Source organism: Leptonychotes weddellii, chromosome 11, assembly GCF_054177405.1.
Source record: "Leptonychotes weddellii isolate Sample4059 chromosome 11, ASM5417740v2, whole genome shotgun sequence".
Lineage (NCBI taxonomy): Eukaryota > Metazoa > Chordata > Mammalia > Carnivora > Phocidae > Leptonychotes > Leptonychotes weddellii.
In genome coordinates, this window is record NC_138379.1 from 2071644 (window position 1) to 2089121 (window position 17478).

The 17478-nt window shown below is 60.8% G+C and overlaps 1 protein-coding gene across 8 annotated transcripts in view; it reads right to left on the reverse strand.

Annotated features, from left to right (window-relative positions):
* Positions 1-1594: 1594 nt before the first annotated feature.
* The window catches only part of NADSYN1 (NAD synthetase 1), a 33670-nt gene continuing 17786 nt past the window's right edge, over positions 1595-17478 (reverse strand). For 5 of the 8 annotated variants that reach the window (XM_081797608.1, XM_081797606.1, XM_081797607.1 and 2 more), the window contains 12 exons: positions 16770-16844; positions 15913-16037; positions 15367-15415; positions 14863-14965; positions 14277-14445; positions 13156-13291; positions 12400-12506; positions 7245-7376; positions 6660-6729; positions 3522-3650; positions 2937-3113; positions 1595-1843 (listed from right to left, as the gene is read on the reverse strand). In XM_081797608.1, coding sequence (XP_081653734.1) covers positions 1793-1843; positions 2937-3113; positions 3522-3650; positions 6660-6729; positions 7245-7376; positions 12400-12506; positions 13156-13291; positions 14277-14445; positions 14863-14965; positions 15367-15415; positions 15913-16037; positions 16770-16844 — 1323 coding nt within the window. In that variant the 3' untranslated portion in view covers positions 1595-1792. Of the gene's footprint in view, positions 1844-2936; positions 3114-3521; positions 3651-6659; positions 6730-7244; positions 7377-9224; positions 9407-12399; positions 12507-13155; positions 13292-14276; positions 14446-14862; positions 14966-15366; positions 15416-15912; positions 16038-16769; positions 16845-17478 lie in introns of those variants that run through there. The other 3 variants (XR_014138432.1, XR_014138434.1, XR_014138433.1) reach the window with 3 other exon arrangements.

Genomic DNA, 17478 nt, shown 5'->3' on the forward strand with positions numbered 1-17478 from the left:
GACACCGTGGGGTGACGAGGCCTGCACTAAGGGTGTCCCCCTTGCTGTCATCTCAGGGGGTGAAATGGCACGAGGGTCCCCGCCTCAGCTGCTGGGCCCCACGTTCACCTCTCCTGGATCTCGTCTGTCACCACCCCCCGGGCCAAAGCTGGGGGGCTGCCAACAGGGTCGGGGAGAGCTGTCTGTGGGTCCGCACCATCAGCTCTGCCAGCTACCATCCTCGGAGGAGGGAGACAGGCCCCGGAGTCCCCAGGGCCATGTCGGCTCACAGAGCAGCTTTGACTGTTGGGTCTCTATTTCTGGATCCTCGCAGGTGGAGAACTGAATTTTCCTCCAGAGTAAACTGCTTCTTGGCTTTAGGAAAAGCACGCTGACGGTGTCTCGGAAACACCAGGAACGAGCCACGGTTCTGGGGCTGGGAAGCTAGAGATCGGGGCGCTGGCGTGCCCAGGTGAGGCCCTGGCAAGGGGCTCTCTGGGGCCTCTTTCATGAGGCCGGGAACCCTGCTCTTAGGGGTCACCTCCCCAAGGCCCCACCTCCTCATGCCATCACCTTGGGGGTTGGGATTTCGACATCTGGTTTTGGGGGGACTCAGACATTCAGACCGCAGCAATGGGCTTCTGGGTCTCTGAGGCCAAGGCTTTTTGGGAATGAGCAGTAAATGGCTTTGCTTCCCTGTGTAAAAGGCTGTCTTCAGGTTGGCTTAGGTCACGAAATAATGGGCCTCCGGGGCTGTGGGGACGAATGGTTGTTTTGCTCCTGGGTCTGCGGGGGGCCCTGGATTCCAGCAATGGACGCCACCTTATGGGGGCAGCCTTTGGGGAAGGAGAGAGATGTGTCATTCCCTCTGCTTGGGCCCACACCTTCGGCGCAGCCTGATTCGTTTTTAGCGGGCCTTTTGCTGTCACTGTGGGAAGGTGAGGGAAAGGTCTACCCACAGGCCCAGAACCCATGGCAGTGCCCCTGGGAACGGTTGCCTCAGACAGGAAGGCTGTGTGTTGTCTGGGGACCCACCATCCACTCTCCATGCTTCTCTAACACCTCCTGGTCCTCTGTGGGGGCCCTGTGCTGTAGCTAACTGGTTCAGGGATGGGCGTATGACTCAGCAGGAAAACACACACACTCATTTCCTGCTGGGTTTACACCGGGGATTTCGCAGGGCTGGGGCCGTAGCGCCCCGATGTGGAGCATGAAGGGAGCCAGCAGAGACAGAGGAGCTGAGCAGGGCAGGGGGAGGAGAGAACCAAGTTCTAAGGACACGTGCACACCCTGGATCCAGTCAGACCTGAAGCCGTCACAAGCCCTGCACTGTCCCACATGTTAACCAATAAATTCCTTTCCTTGCTTACAAGTTTCTTTTCTTGGGTAAGGCTTTTGGGCAGGGGGAGCAGCACAGACCCCAAACTGACTGTGCCCCTTCCCCAGGGATGGGGGGACTGTGAGTGTGGCCAATCCCATCTCAACTTCACTCTGCACCAGGGAGGCTGCAATCCCCTGGGGCTTAGCCCCCGAGAGAGGATCCTAGGAATTGAGGGGGGCTTAGGAGGGGATGAAAGAGGAGGCTCCTCATCCCCACCACATACACAGACTCCGCTCCCAGAAATCACATTCTCTTTATTTGAGCCTTTTTCTAAGGACCGAGAATGAACAGATCCCTGTCCCGTGACATATGAAACAAGATGTAGGCATGCTGCTCCAGGCAGGGGTGGCTGGGCCCCGCTCACGGTCACTGGTGAGGCCCACGTCACACACGGGACCCTCGCGGGAGGGGCCCTCTGGGCAGGAGCTGGCGTCAGTCCACACCATCCAGGTCCTGACGGCCTCTGCTCTCGAGCTGGAGAACCTGACGGACAAGTCACATGAATGTCTACGCTGTCGAAACACACCGGTTCGCACCGAGCGAGGGTGGCGGTCACGGGACTGGATGAGCAGCCCGTGAAGCAGTCCCCACGACGCTCAAGGATGCGGGAAGGATGCAGAGCACGTGCGCTGGTCGAGTCTGGGAGGACGTGCCTCAGCACATCACGGCCGTCCCTGCTAGACGCAGAGACCACAGCAGACTGTATCTCTGCCTACGTGTGTCTTCCGAGAGGTCTGCATCTGCACGGCCTCCGAACCCCACTCCTGATTTGGGGGAACCCATCGCTGAGTGCAGGTGGGGGAGCCAAGCCCTGCCTCTCACTGATTCCTCGTCTGGAGGGGGGCTGTCCTGGGCACCCTCAGAAGCCAGCAGTGTCCCCGCACTCTGCCCACCGGATGTCCATGACACAGACCCCACCCCAGACGCCATCCCCGGGAACATCTGCAGACAAAGCCTGCTGTCCCTGGGGGCGACCCCTCCCCCGAGAACCGCGGCCCGGATGCGTCGTCTGACTGGGGGTCCGTCCTCCAGAGCCACGTGATCTACAGAGATGCCCTCCTCGGCCAGCAGACGGACGGAGCGCCCGTCCGTCCCGCCGTGATCGCCGGCGCAACACTGCGCGCAGCCCAGCTCATCACGGTCAGTGTACCGAGGGCCCCCCACTGGCCGGCTTCCCTCCCACGGGCGGTGACTACCTGCGCCAGGAAGGGCGGGCCCACGTGCCCTGGGCCCTGGCTCCAGCCCGTGGCCTTGGGAAGGGAAGGCGGGACTTGCTTTTTACACTGAACTTGCTAATCCTTCCTCCGCTGCATTATTAACTAGCAAAGGCAAGGCAAGGCGGGAGCTGGAGAAGACGAGAGCCCGTCTGGATCCTGGATGGTGTGGACGGGCCCCGCGTGCACACGGCTGCTCGGTGAGTAACACGGCACAAAGGGGACGCACTTGGCCCCTCACAGACACGAGGACGTAAACGCCATCGCTGCCAGCAGAAAGCTTTCCGGTCCTCGGCGGAAGCGAGCCAGTGTTTCCCCAATAGACGCCGGGCGCGGGGAAGAGCCGCCTGCGCCCCACTTACCACATCCTCTATGCACCGAAACTGCCAGGGCCAGCCGGCGCGGTACAGAAACGGCCTCAGGTCGAACCTGTTGTCGTCAGGGCTGTAGCTCTCCGCGTGGTACGCGGGCGTGAGCGTGGTCATTTTGTGTCTGTTCGCGGCGTACTTGGAGAAAAAGCGCCTCACTCCATCAGCCACCTGGTGGGCGAGGACACGCGGGGCTGAGGCCCGCGTCACCCAGCGCAGCTGCCGGCCCCCAGCCTCCCCCAGGGCAGCAGCGGACGGATGTGCGCCTGGGGCGGCTGGCTGGGCCGTCCCGCGTGGGCTCCCGCCCCAGCGCCCCAGGATGCCGCATCGGCGGACCCGAGTGGGGCGCACAGGAAGACGCACGGCATGAGGCTTCCAGGCGGACCTGTGGGGACCACCATGTGAGCCCCAATGGGCCCGACCGCGAGCCGGACAGCGGGCAGGGGCCCCACTCGGAGGAGCCGGTGACAGGGCGCCACCGTTCCAGGCCAGGGCACACTGACTCGCTCCCGGCAGCCAGACTATCCCCACGGGCACTGTGTCTGTGGCCCCCTCTGCCGAGCACCACACGCGCCGTACCTGCCGCGGGGAACACACGTCTCTCCACATGGTGACGAGTTTGCAGAACATGCTGTAGGGCCCGGCCTTGGTGATCTTCCGGAGCCTGCCGTAGACGGACAGCTCCGCGTACGTCATGCCCATGTCCGCCTGCGGAGAGGAAGAGGCAGCAGGCCAGCGCTGGAGGAGAGCTTGCGTCCCCAGTGCCCACGGACCTGAGACCCGGGGGGGGGCAGGTCCCCACGGGGCCACGAGCAGGGGCACGGGCTCGCTCCCACTCACCGCCCGGTGCCACGGAGCCAGCATTAGGAGAAAGGACCAGCCTGGTTTTGAGGGCTGTGACGGACCGAGCTCTGTCCATGCTCCAAGCCCCAGAACCCGCAAACTGTGGGTTTATTTGGGAAAATAAAGGTCTTTGTGGATGTAAGTAAGTGAAGGATCTTGAAATGAGACGGCCCTGGATGTGGGGGCTTTTAGACGAGACGGAACAGAACACACGGGGAGAAGCCACGTGAAGACAGGTTGGGGGGCACGGCCGAAGCCGAGGAAGCCCCAGAAGCTGGACGAAGGACCCTGCCCTGGAGCCTCCCGCCAGGAGCGTGGCCTGCAGACGACCTGATTTCGGCCTCTGGGCCTGCAGAACAGCGAGAGGGTATGGGCCTCTCGTTTAAGGCGCCGGCCTGTGGGTTTGGCTCCAGCAGCCCCAGGAGGCCGAAGCCAGGACCAAGGCCAGGCAGGGCCCCCCTGAGACTGGCCCTGCGCCCTGCCCCAGGGAGCCCGCTGTCCCTAAGGACAGACAACTCAGCACAGACACCCGGGTCACGCTGGCCACGGAATGCCCCAGGCCGGCTCGAAAGAGCCAGCCTCACACTGAGGCTCACGCAAGCCCCTCTGCATTTCTCAGTATTCGCTCTCATCCCCCCTCAACTCCCACTGTGCCCCAGAATGTAGAGCCAGAGCCTGATGAGAGAGACCGACGGCGACGCTGACGTTTCGCGGCACGGCAGACAGCCTCACCTCCAACCAGGATCTGCCTATGACCAGGCCCTCCTCCCTGCTCCCCACTGCCCACCCCGGCCTTCCCTCAGGCCTCAGCTCCAATGTCACCTCCTTGGGGTGGCCTGTCCTGACCCCTATCGGAGGGACACGGTCACCTTCGGGTCACCCGGGTCAGTGTGTGGGCAGCACTAGGAGCCACCTGGGGCCCTCGTGGTTACTTCCCGCTTGTGTGACCCGGGGACTCACATAAAAAGGGCAGGACCGGCTGGCTCACTGCTGAGCCCCAGTGCTTAGTGGGTTGTGCCATGGACCTGCTTTACCGCTTTCCTCTGCGTGAGGTGAATATTTTGCAGTGCAACATTTAATTCCCTAGCTTCAACAATAATAGTTGGAAGTTTAATACCTCACTTTCAAAAATGCACAAAACTGGACCAAAAAACCAACAAGAGGAGAGAAAACTCAAAACCTACAAACCGACTAGACCTAACCGATCTCTCTAGAACATTCCATGCACAACTGCAGAGCAAACATTCTCCTCGAGGCTCACGAAACGCTGTCCAGGACAGACCAGATGCCAGGCCATAAAACTGGCCTCCGTGAGTTTCAGACCACACACTCTCAAGTAACCGACAGGTGAGAAAAGAAATCACGAGGAAAATTAGAACATGCCCGGAGATGCACAAAAATGAAGACGTGGCATCTCTGTGTGGGGCCCAGGGGTGTGGCGGTAAGGGAGGAATTTTTTAAAAAAGAAGACCTCACTTTCCACCTTATGCCAAGCGGGGAGAAGTGCAAACTGACCCTCGAACACACGGCAGGGATGAGAAAGAGAGGACAGAAAGGAGCTGCAGAAAGTCAGGTGCTTCTAGACACAGGCAACGAGCCACCCAGAGAGGAAACTTGGAAAACAATTCCATTTACGGGACAACAAAGATAACATGCTTAGAAATAAATAACAAAACAAGTGCATGCTCACGCTCTGAAAGCTATAAAACACTGAAACAGTAAGAAGCCCGAAGCAAAGACGGAGACATGCCACGTCCAGGCCTCAGAATACCTCACATTCTCAGGGGGCAACATCTGCCAAATCAAGCTACGGACTCAGTGCACCTGCCGTGGAAATCCCAGCTGGTGCTGTGTGCGGCAGAAAATTACACCTGATCTCAAAATTCATACAGAAATTCCGAGGGCCCAGAACAGCCAAAATTACGTTGAGAGAGAGTGACGAAGTTGGAGGACTCCCACTTGCCGATATCAAAACTTCCTACCAAGCTGTGGTGACCGAGTGCGTGAGGTATCGGGACAGGGACGGACACGCAGGTCAGCAGAACAGAGTCCGGAAATGGATCCACACACTTACGGTCAACTGATTTCCACCAGGATGGCGAGACACTCCGCGGGAGAACGGTCTCTTCAACAAGACGACCAAGCGGGATCCCTTCCTCACACCACACACACAAACTACCCCAACCAGGTTGCGGCCTTAAACGTAAGACTAAATCTACAGGGGCACCTGGGTGGCTCAGTTGGTTAAGCGACTGCCTTCGGCTCAGGTCATGATCCTGGAGTTCCAGGATCGAGTCCCGCATCAGGCTCCCTGTTCAGCGGGGAGTCTGCTTCTCCCTCTGACCCTCCTCCCTCTCATGCTCTCTGTCTCTCATTCTCTCTCTCTCAAATAAATAAATAAAATCTTTAAAAAAAAAAGATATTTAAAAAAAAAAAAAAAAGACTAAATCTACAAACTCTTGGGATGAGCACGAGTAAATCTCTGTGACCAAAGGCGCTGGTGGCAGGACGGTCAGTTGTCACAGACTCTGCAACGGCTCACGGCCACTCCAGCCTCGACCAGGGAAGCTGCACACCACAGCCTACGGCCCCGGTCGGCCCTCATCGCTTGCAGGCCGGCATGGGACGCCGGGGTCAAGAGTGGTTCTTCTGAGGCCGCGCCCCTGCCACCTGCAAGAGACTTGCCCCACTCACCCCTCCGCCCGGGGGTCAGCCTCAAGAAGGCCGAATCGAAATGTCAAAGGTCAGCAGCGGGACAGGCCCTGAGCCCTGGGCTCCCTGGTTGCTCGGGGCAGAAAGGAGGTCGTGGAAGAGCCCGGCACAGACGTGAGGAAGCAGGGAGGTGGGGAACGGTCACAAAGCCACCAGCACTACCTCGTCTGTCTGGGACACCTGTCCATCGGTCAAGGGTTCCAGCTCTGCGGTGGCCGGTGCTGCCAGGATGCTGCGGCCAAGACACACGGAGGTCAGCCGTGGGCGCTGCTACAGAGCTCATGAGCGTGCGGGGAAGCCCCAAACCAACTGCCCAGGCGCAACGGCCGGCCTCCAGCAACGCCCCTGTCGACCCCGAGCTGGGGCCGGCGGGGCTGGGCTTTCCTGGGGAGACGGACGTGGATGTCGGGGGACTTCGTGACCTGGGGCAGGAACTGACGGCGCCCAAAACGGCAGGTGCTACCCCACGGGCAGGTCAGGCGTCCTTGTGGGGCCGTCCTGGGTGCCGCGGGCCACCTGGGGGCACCTACCCACTGGGTGCCGTGAGCACGGTGCTGCCATCACCAACGGGGTCTAAAGACATCGCCCCAAATCCCTGTGGGGCCCGGGGAGCGCCGGCGTGAAGGGGGCCACCGGGTCACGGCACCCCAGTGCCCGCTCAAGGGCGGGACCATTTCCATCAGGCAGGAGGGAGCTGTGGAAGGGGGCGATGCTGGGTGCAGCCGTGGTCTCGCGGGCGGCACTCACCCCTGCAGGGCGGGGAGCTGGAAGCGCTCCAGGCAGAACTGGATGAACATCTTCAGGTCCGTCTTGCTGATGCCGCCGATGGGGTTGATGTCCGCACTGGAGCAGTCGTACTTGGTCAGGTAGCCGAGGAGACTGTGGGGCGAGAACACGGGATTTCCACGTGGCTAACCTGAGGGGCTGCAGATCCTGCCTGGGGTCCGGGCCCTCGTCAACACCCGGAGCCAGAGCTCGGCCAGCTGGAGGGTCTCGGAGACGCCCAGCACAGCCGGAGCCGTACGCAAAGGGGCGGAGGCGGCAGATGACCAAGGGGAGGTACTTGGCCCGAGAAGGCGTGGGAGTCGGGAGACAGACCTGGGAACGCCCGGCGTCCAGCCGGGAGCGGCGAGTCTGAAGGCCAGGGCTGGCAGAACAGGGGGCTGAGGGCTGAGCCCATGGCAGCCGGGCCACCTCTCCACAGCTGTGTGCTCCCCCTCCCAGACACCTCCTGCGGGGGGGCCGAAGAGTGGCCCCCAAACACACCCACATCCTCTACCCAGATCCTGTGAACATGGGACCCCAAGGGCAAATGGGGCTGCAGACGGGATTAAGTTGAAGACCTTGAGGTGAGGTTCTCAACCTGGATTGTCAGGTGGCCCTAAATGCACTCACAAGCATCCTTACAGGTCTAGGAGGAAGGTGGGGGGCAGAGCCGGAGGGCGCCGTGAGCCGGGAGGAAGGCAGAAATGCTGCCCCGCGGGCTCTGCTGGGGGAGGGAGGAGCCCCGAGCTCCAGAAGGAACCAGCCCTGCCGACAACTTGAGTTTAACCCAGTGAGATCCCTACTGAACTGGGATCGCACAGAACGGCGAGAGGACACTGCTTGGGCCACTGACTCCCTGGTCGTTCGCTACCCACACCATCCAGGGGACGCCTTCCTCTACACCCACCTCTGGACGACAGTTCTCCACCCACATCCCCAGGCCCCCCACCACCCCCACCCTCCCACAAGGTGATTCCCGACCCCGCCACGTGCCCCTGAGCCCCTCGGTGGTGGCCTTCCAGGGCCCGGCCTCTGCCTGTGTCGCCCGGGCCCACACTCCAACACCAGCACCAAACAGCTGCTCGCTCTGCCTGATGTCCTGCGCCCGGTCTGGCTGAAAACACACCGTCCTGCGAGCACGGGGCCCCCTCCACCCGCACAACTGACCTCCTGCTGCTCGGGAGAAAGACCCAGCTCTCGTTCCTCCTCCAGACTCCTGCCACAGAGCAGGCCCTCGGGCGTAAGACCCCCAGGGCACCAAACAGAAGGGCAGGTAAACCTGGTGCCGCCTTGAGCAGGGCTCCTCCCATCCACCCCAAGGTGGGCACTCCACCGGTCCCCCTCCTGTTGAAGAGGCGGCTGAGTGGGGACAGGGACTGCTGGCCAGAGGGGACGATGGGCTCCAGCCCGCTCCGAGAAGCACCGGGAGCTGACCGTGTCCGGCTGGGATGGTCCGCTAACGGGCAGGTTCACAGGTTCCAAGAACCTGCCCCCTCCGCTCCCATGAGCACAGGTAACGCCCGACGGCCGCTGCCTTCCTGTCCTCCCTCAGCCCATGCGCCCCTGCCCCCCAAGCCGAACCTCTCGGGGCCGTGTCCACTCCCCTCCAGCTCTCTCTCGAGCTTCGCCGCCAGCTCCCTGCCCTGGCCTCTCCAGTAAAAAGCCGCCAGTCCTCCCCATACCCGAGCGACAAGCACCAGCCGCCCCAAAACAGGCCCTCTGCATGGCTCTGGGCGCCTGTCCTCCGGGTCCCACGCGCACCGGCTGCGTGCTCTTGTTGGCAGCTTCCTCATGTTGGAATCTGGGCCCCCTGACCCACTCCCTTCTCTGTAAACATTCAGTCCCACAGGCCCAGCTGCCCTCGTAGCTTTAAACGGCATTTCGCCATCTGCAGACTTCCAGATTTGGGGGTGCGGCTCACCCCGGGACTCCAGAATCCCCGTATGACTGCCCACCACACACCTCCACGGGCGTGTCTGGAAGACGTGTCAAAGCCGACATTCCCGACACTGGACCCTGACCTCCCCACCCGCTTCCTGCGCCTCCACATCCGGCCAAACACCAGTCCATCCTTCCGGTGGCTTGGGTCGGCCTGGGCATCCTCACCCCACGTCTGGTCCACCAGCAAATCCTGTTGGTTCTCCCTGTGATGCCAAAATACACCAGGAGCCAAGCATGCCTCGCCGCCCCCCCAGGCCGCGTGAACTGGTTGGTGCTGAGCACTGCTCTCCTTCTGGGACTGAAAGCCCGGTCCAGGCCAGGGGGACGGTGCCTGTGTGACCAGCCCCCGGAGCAACCCCTGGGCACGGAGTCTCTGACATGCTTCCCTGCTGTCACAGGTGTGGCCGGGGAAGGAAGCATATCAGTGACGCTTCCCTGGGAGATGATTCTGGAAGCCTGGGCCTGGTTTTCTCCATCTGCCTTCTGCTCTGCATCCTTTGGCTGTAATCAACCACAGCCATGAGTACCTCCCGATGCTCAGTCCGTCTCCCAGCGGATCACGGGACACGGGGGTGGCAGCTCATTCCTGCAGCCTCCACTGCACCAGGACCCGGGGTCTGTGGCTTACCTGGCCTCCGCCTCTCTCTCTGCCACCCTCACCCGGCTCCCATGTTCCACATGCATACGCAGCTGGACACGGCTGGCTGGAAAGCGCGACCCCACCTCCGGGGCGTCCTTAGGGCTGGCGCTGCCCGCCTGGTTCCCTGACCCGTCTCGCTTGCTCGCCACCACTCTCCTCAAATGCCCACCGCCCGCCCCGCACCCTCGCTCGGCTGGTGACTGCTTCCCGCCTCACGAGGGCAGTTGCAGCCCCGACCCTACACCTTCCCCCACCCACATCTGGGCTGTCTGCTCTGTGGCCTCCTGCTACTCCGTGGACACACTAGCTGGGCTCCCAGTAAAGCCGGCCTCTCGCCTGGCCGCCCGCTCCCACCTCCTTGTGATGGCAGGGCAGCTGTCCACCCACGTCCCCCTTCCTCATCAGCAACTGCTAGACCTCTCTCATCAAACCTTAAGAAAACACCTTTCCCTGTCTCACTGCTCCTGCCAGCTTCCACCCTGCACCTCCCCTCTCCTGCAGGTGAAACTTCTATAAAGAGCTGACCCGCGGTCCCCTCACCCACCACTTTCCTTCGACCTGTCCCAGCTGGGCTCCCAGGACCTCCCTCGGACAAGACGGGGCTTTGCAGACGAGGGACAACTGCTCTCTGTCCTGGTGAGCTCTCATCACAGGACATTTGCACAGACCGTTCTCCTCGCTGCATTTGCCCTCCTCCTTTATAAACCAACTTTTCAGACAGGCCTTCCCTGGCCACCCTACTTACAAGCCCAAATGCCCAAACTCTCCCCGCGCCTACCCTGGTTTTTTTCGTAGACTTTCCACTTCCTACACACGTGATTAGTTTTCCTATTACCTGTCTCCCTCCACTAGAATAAAATGGGAATTACTTTGCTGTTTTATTCACGGCACCAAGAAGACCGCCTGACACGTGGCACATGTTTTATCAATTCCTTGAGGAGGGAGCAAATCAGAACTCAACGGAACCAAAGTTAGGATGAGAAGTAACGTTTAAATGAGAACCAGCACGGCAGAGACTCAGACTGGAGGCTCTACCCTGGGATGTGAGCAACGGGTAGATCGTAGACGGGGACACAGTGAGGGACACTCGTCCCAGTGGGGACAGGAAACAAAGACAACAGAGGAAGCACAACTGAAAAGTTTCTGCGGCTGTAGACAGACTTTTATGTACCCGTAAGAGAGGCCCGGCAGCAAAAAGTGATGAAAACAGATGAATACGTAAATAGACGCCATAGAAAACCTTTAAGCACCCAGAAGCCCATTCCCACCCTGGAAAAAAAATCACTGTTATTTTTTGCTTAAATATTAAATCCCAGAAGACAATGGATAAGAATTATGATGAAAAATATTGCAATAAAACAATTATGGTAGCAGCACCGTATCAAAGATAAAAAGTCAAACTCGTGTTTAAAAGCAAACAGAACAAAATGCACCAATATTCTCAACTACATCAGGTTCAGGATATGCACTAGCCGTCACACCCCTCCTGAAAAATCCTTTCCTTACAGAAGCACCGGGGGTAACAAAAAAAAAAAAAAGCCATGGAAATTGACAAAGTGTGCGTAGAGAATGGGGAGATTTTTTTACCAGCTAATGGGTGCTAATTTCAAATCGTCATAAGTAGAAAGTAGAATCCAAAAGTCCAAAGTAACATTTAACAGAGAACACATTTGCAAATGTGCAAGGATGTAGAAAGATTTAAGACATTCATGATACACCTAGAAAGATGGATGGATGGACAGATGACAGATGAGTGGACAGACTGATGGACAGATGGGTGGGTGAGTGGGACAATGGATGGATGGATGGGTGGAGGGATGCGTGGGTAGGTGGGTGGGTGGATGGCTGGCGGGATGGATGGATGAGTGGATAGGTGAGTGGATGGACAGGTGGACGGAGGGATGGATGGGTGGACAGATGGATGGATAGACTGATGCATAGATGAATAGTTGAATAAATGACAGATACGTTTCTTGACCCCCGCTGCTAACAAGGCCCACCAGAGAGAAACGCAGAAACCAAGGCTGGAGGCGTCCTCCCAGCTTCCACTGCTCACCCTAACAGTCAGCTAAAATTTATCTAGAGAACGATAGGGAGGCTCTGAGTTTTTTCGACCAATATGAGAAAGTATTTCAAGTCCACATCAGAAATGAGGTATCCGCTTGGGAGCGAAACTGGACAGAGCAAGGACCTAGAACGCAGTGAAACTGCCCAGGAGAAAGAGATGGGTGAAGCCAAGCGAGGTGGGGTGGGGAGACAGATTCCAGACCCAGTGCAAAGGAAGAGCCCCAAGGCAGGTGCAGCTGGTCTGAGCTGGGCCGGTGGGCGGGGAGCCAGAAGGAAACAGTGTTGACCTGTCTCCACACCCGAGTCATCGGGAAGGTTTGGAGCAATGACGTCCTGTGGGTACCAGACGTGGCCTGTGCCACGGGGTGATGTGACCCCCACACCGTGTGTCTCGCAGATGCAGTGAGAACGGGTGGGGGTCTGGAAACACTGTCTCGGGGAGCACGCGCCCTTGGAGATCTGGGGCGCTCGGGAGCCAGGCACACGCACCTCTCGTCCACGTTGGCCGATCCGAGCACCAGCAGTCCACCGCGAGCGCCCCGGGCCCAGAGGCTCAGCTGAGCGAAGAGATAGGCCATGACCATCCTTAGCCGCGCCTGGGGGACACAACAGGAAATGTCACCCTGTGCTGGACATGGGAGGACACACACACACTGGCCCCCGCCCCCCGTACAGCTCCAGGGAAAGGGGCTCCAAGTAGCGTAGGAGCTTTCTAGCGTCCAGAGGAAGCAGGGTCCTCCGGGCCTGACAGCGGGCGGCACCGTATCCCAGATGGACGGACCCGGAGCCGGGGAGCCGAGAGAGCTCCGGGGCGGGATGGGGCTGCAAAGAAGTCTAGGCCCCTTTTTGCACCCCCTTCAGAGCCAGCGTTTCCGGAGCAGGGAAGGCCGCTGTGGCCAGAAGAAAAGGGAGAGATGGGACAGAGCGCAGCGGCTGGAGCCCAGGGTCCCTCTTCCCCTCCACCAACCAGCCGGCGTCTGGCTCCCCTGCGGCAGCCCCGGAGGTAGGGCGCGTGGAGCCACTCCCTGAAGATGCAGACCCCTCACACCTGCGTGTGCACCGCGTCTCCCCCACCACCTCTAACGCACACAAGCTTCCACCCACGCGGCACTCTCGGACACCCCTGCGCCCTCTAGCTCTTGCACACTCACACTCGGGTGCAGGCGCACCCTCAGCCTTGTCCACGAGGCCCCCGGGCTCCCTGTGGCTCCCGCGCGGGGACAAGGGCCTGGCTGGGAGGCTCACCTGCACGTTCTGCAGGGCCAGGTTCTCCCTGCTGCTTCCTCCGTGAACCGCGAACAGAGGCCTTTTACCCGTCACCAGGCTGAAGATGCCCATGACGGCCTTCACCGCTGGGTCGATGTTGAGACCGACGTGGTGGCTGCCAGGGAAAGGGCGGGGCGGGTGTGCACGGGGTGTGTGCGTGCACATGCACTAAAACACACGTAACCCCGAGTTCACCATCCCAGCCGCGTGAACGCGCACGCTCAGGGCGAGCTCACGGTGCTATGCAGCTGGCATCTCTGTCCGGTTCCGGAACGCGCCTGCACCCCAGGGAGCCCTGTGCCCGTCTGCACCCGCCCCGCTCTCTGTCCCTGCAGGGCCGCCTATCCTGGGCATTCCCGCGGGCCGTGATGCTTGGTGCCTGGCGGATTTCACCGAACATCACATTTTCCGGGGTTGTCACGAGGCAGCAGGTGACAGAGGTCCTTCCTTTCTGAGGCTGACTGATACCCCATTCTCGGCCCAGAGCTCATCTCGTCTACTCATCCGTCTGTCACCCGACAGCTTGAGCTGCTTCTGTGCTCGGGCTACTGCGTGAGCCTGGGCACAAATGTCTGTTTGAGCCCCTGTTTTCAGCTCCTTGGGGGACGCGGCCAGGAGCAGCACTGCTGGGGGGCTTTAGCTGAGCTCGGCACAGGCAACAGGCAGCTCCGCACTGTTCCCCAAGCAGCAGAAGAAACGAAGAGCCTGAATGGACCGAGGCGCCCCATCGGGAGAGAGGCCGCCCCTCCCCATTCCCCAGGTACAGGGAGCTGGCCGGGTGGGAGAGGGTGGCAGCCGGTACAGAGCCTGCACACTCCCCAGAGCGGTGAGTGGGGTCCCGGGCTCCCACACGGGGGGACCCACGAGCCCTGCTGGCCGGCGCCTGGGACGCAAGGATGATGGGAAGGAGGGGTGGCAATCAGACACAGCTAGGCTCTGGGGGGAATGGAAACAGTCTCCCTAAAACCTGGCTCACGAGAGACCGTAGCAACCTGCTCAACCCTGGACACGCATCTAAGCACGAGTGTCGGCTCGGGCGGGGCCTCGGGTGGCGCGGGTCCGGCCGCAGCAGCCCCCCCAGTGCCGGCCGCCTCCCCTACCTTCCGATCTGCCGGGCCAGCTCCCGGGCTCTGTCACATGTCTCCTGGGACGAGTTCTCACTGGCCATGTAGCAGGTGGTCAGCACACGCCCGCAGAGCTCCCGGGGGTCCTGGGGGGTGTAGCTGAGCTGGTCCACGATGGCCCGGACGTCAGCCAGCACTTCCTGGTCTGAAAACCACCAGACGGCGGGTAGCAGGTAGAGACCCCCGGCTGCACGCGGTGCTCAGAGCCCAGTCCCTCCCTTCGCCCGGGCAAGGTCTCCACCTACAGAGCCTTCCCCTCATGTTTCTGGCGGGCACGCTAAGGGGATGTTCGACACGGGGGAGGATCCTGACCCGGGTCTGCCTGAGCCCAAGGCCGGGGCCACACTGCCGGCGCCCAGCAGCGGGCAGAGGGCTTGATGGACACGGCCACGTGGGCCTGAGCCCCAGGAAGGGGCTTCAATGGCCTGCTGCCCCCAGGTCCTGCTGGGACATCTGAGCGCATCTGCAGAGCCTCCTTCACCCACGATGGCCAGGACCCGGGGCTCTCCTCAGCCCAGCCCCCACCCCCGGAGCCTTGCTCAGACCAGCGGACGCCACCTACTTCCGTGCTTCACGGCCTCGCAGACCTGGTGGCACATGGAGTAGACGAGGCAGGCGGTGGCTGTGCTGTCCACCCCGCCGCTCAGGGGCAAGAAAAACCCGGCCTGGAATGGGCCAACCAAAGGCAGGTGTGAGCAGAGCCTCAGAGAAGCAACGTGCCGCAAACTTAGCCCAGCTCCACCCACAGACGTGGGGGGAACAAAGATGCGCCACATATTTCAGACGGGTTTTCCAGAGGGAAGAGAGCCCTCCCGCTGTGAGGGGCAGTGAAGGGCATCTAGGTACCTGGGCATCTGCCCAGTACAGACGTCAGGTGCATGGGACCAGCGGGGGACGCCGTCTCGTCACTCTGAGTGTCATCAGACAGGGCTCCAAAGATGGAGCCAAACCTCCGTGTGCCCTTTGGCCTCTGCCTCATATAGACTAAGCTCCTGATGGAGGCAGCGTGAAGAAAAGAAAATCCCTAGGCTGCCATGGAATCAAACACAAACACTGGACATCTTACCTGTTGGCTGCGTCTCAGAAAGTCCCAGAGCCAGCACGCGGGTCCGAGGCTGGGGAGCAAGGGGACACGTGAGGCCTGGGAGCTGCTGACCTGGTCTGCAGTTTACCTGGGGGCAGGGGCCCAGGTAGGAGCAGCACCAGGGAGAACTGCCGGGGGGAGGGGCCCTCCCGATTCACCAAATCTCTATGTTAAGCGCTTCATGGGAATTAACGCATTTTTGTCTCCCAACGGCCCTGGGAGGTAGGTGATTATCTTTTGGCCCCATTTTGAAGCAGAAAAACTAAGACACAAAAAGGAAAGGACAGGCAGGGCCCCTGTGCCCAAGGCCCCGGCACCAGGACGCGGCAGGGCTGGCGAGGAAGCCAGGCCGACTGGCTGCGCCCCCCACGCCCTCAACCCCGATGCCGCACGGCCTCCTCCTCACTGAGCGGCCACCCCGGGCGGGTTCTGGGAACCAGCCGCCCGCGCTGCTCCGGCCCCCGCCCCCCGGCACGGCGCCCCGGGACCAGCACCACCCCTCCCTCCCTGTGGGCAGGGGCCGCCCACCTGATCTCCTCCGCGGGACTGTGGTACTTCCACTCGACGGGCTCTGACGGCGGCGCCAGCAGGTCCTCGTGGCACGAGAGGGCAAAGTCCACCTTCACGCGGGGGTAGGGGCTCACCTTGCTGGCCTGCTGACGGAGATTCGTGACAACATGACGCCCCCGCGGCGGCAAGCCCGTGGGAACGGGCGTCAGAGGCACAGTGGTGCTGTTGCTCCAAGCGGGACGGCTGGAGTCGGAAAGACAGACAGGACCCAGCGTTGGAAGCCTCGGACGTGGAGGGGCCTCTGCTGTGGACGGTCTGACAGTCCCTCACAGGTGCACGCACGGGGTGACCATGTGGCCCAGCAGCCCCCCTCCCAGGTGCACGCCCAAGAGAAACCGTCTGCACAAGAACTCGCACACACGTTCGGAGAGCATCATTCATCAGACAGAAAACAGACACGGTCCACGTGCCCTCAGCGGAGGCTGGATCATCACTGTGTAGCGTACCCGCTCCGTGGACCGGTCTTTGGCCGTAAAAAGGCACAAAGCCCTGACAGCTGCTGGACAGGGACCCTGCGGACGCTGTGCTGAGCGACACACGTAATTTCATCTACGTGCAACGCCCACAGCCCAGAGACTGAAGGCAGGCTGGTGGCTGTGCAGGGCGGGAGGGGGCTGCAGAGTGAGGCTAGCGGCTCTGGGTTTCTTTTGTGCTGACGTGCTGACGGCTGCATGAGCCCGTGAGGGTGCCCGAAACCACCGCACCACGGTGTGGCATGGGAATAACAGCTCAATGACGCGGTCAGTAAATACAGGATTTAAGAAGAGAGTCCTCGGGGCATTGTCAGGCACCTGCGTGTGCCTCTATGAACTCACCGCCAAGTTTCGAGATGAAACCTCCGCCCTGTAGCTTCGGACGTCCTCCAGATCCAACGTTGCGGTGAGGACTTCCTGGAGAAGGGGTTTCAAAGAGAAAGCGTGTTTCCTGTTTCCCCCATTTGCACGTGTGATTTGGCTGTTCTCATGGGTGTGCCAAATTGCACAGCGTCCGTCACGCCTTCTAAGGCAGGACTGGGGACCTGTGGGCTCCCAGGGGCCCAGGGAGAGGGCACGGCAGTGTTGTTGCTGACCCAAAGCCCTTCCCTCTCGCCGTTGCCACCAGAGCCTCCGGTGAACTCAGACACGTGGCAGCGGTGCCTCAATCGTGGCACAGGACCCGACTCTGCCAATGCACATCTGCCGCGGACTTCCGAGACAGCTTCTCCCCTCTTAAAAGGACTCTTGGGAGCAAGGGCCCCTTTTCTGCTTCACTTGTGGCTGTGTGGAGATGAGATGGCTGGAGCTGCTGCAGCCACCCTGTGACCAGGAGGAGAGGCAAGCCCAGATCCAAGCCCACACAGAGGAAGGCCGGGTTGGAGCATGGCAGAGAGGTGGAGCCAGAGCCCCGGCGATCCATGCGAGGGGCCTGGATGTGCTGCCTGTGTGATCGCAGTGACACGTCCCTGCCTTCACAACCAGATGAGACAGGAGTATTATGAGTAAAAAATACCACGAGATAGAAAAAGAATAAACTTTCGAAAAACAG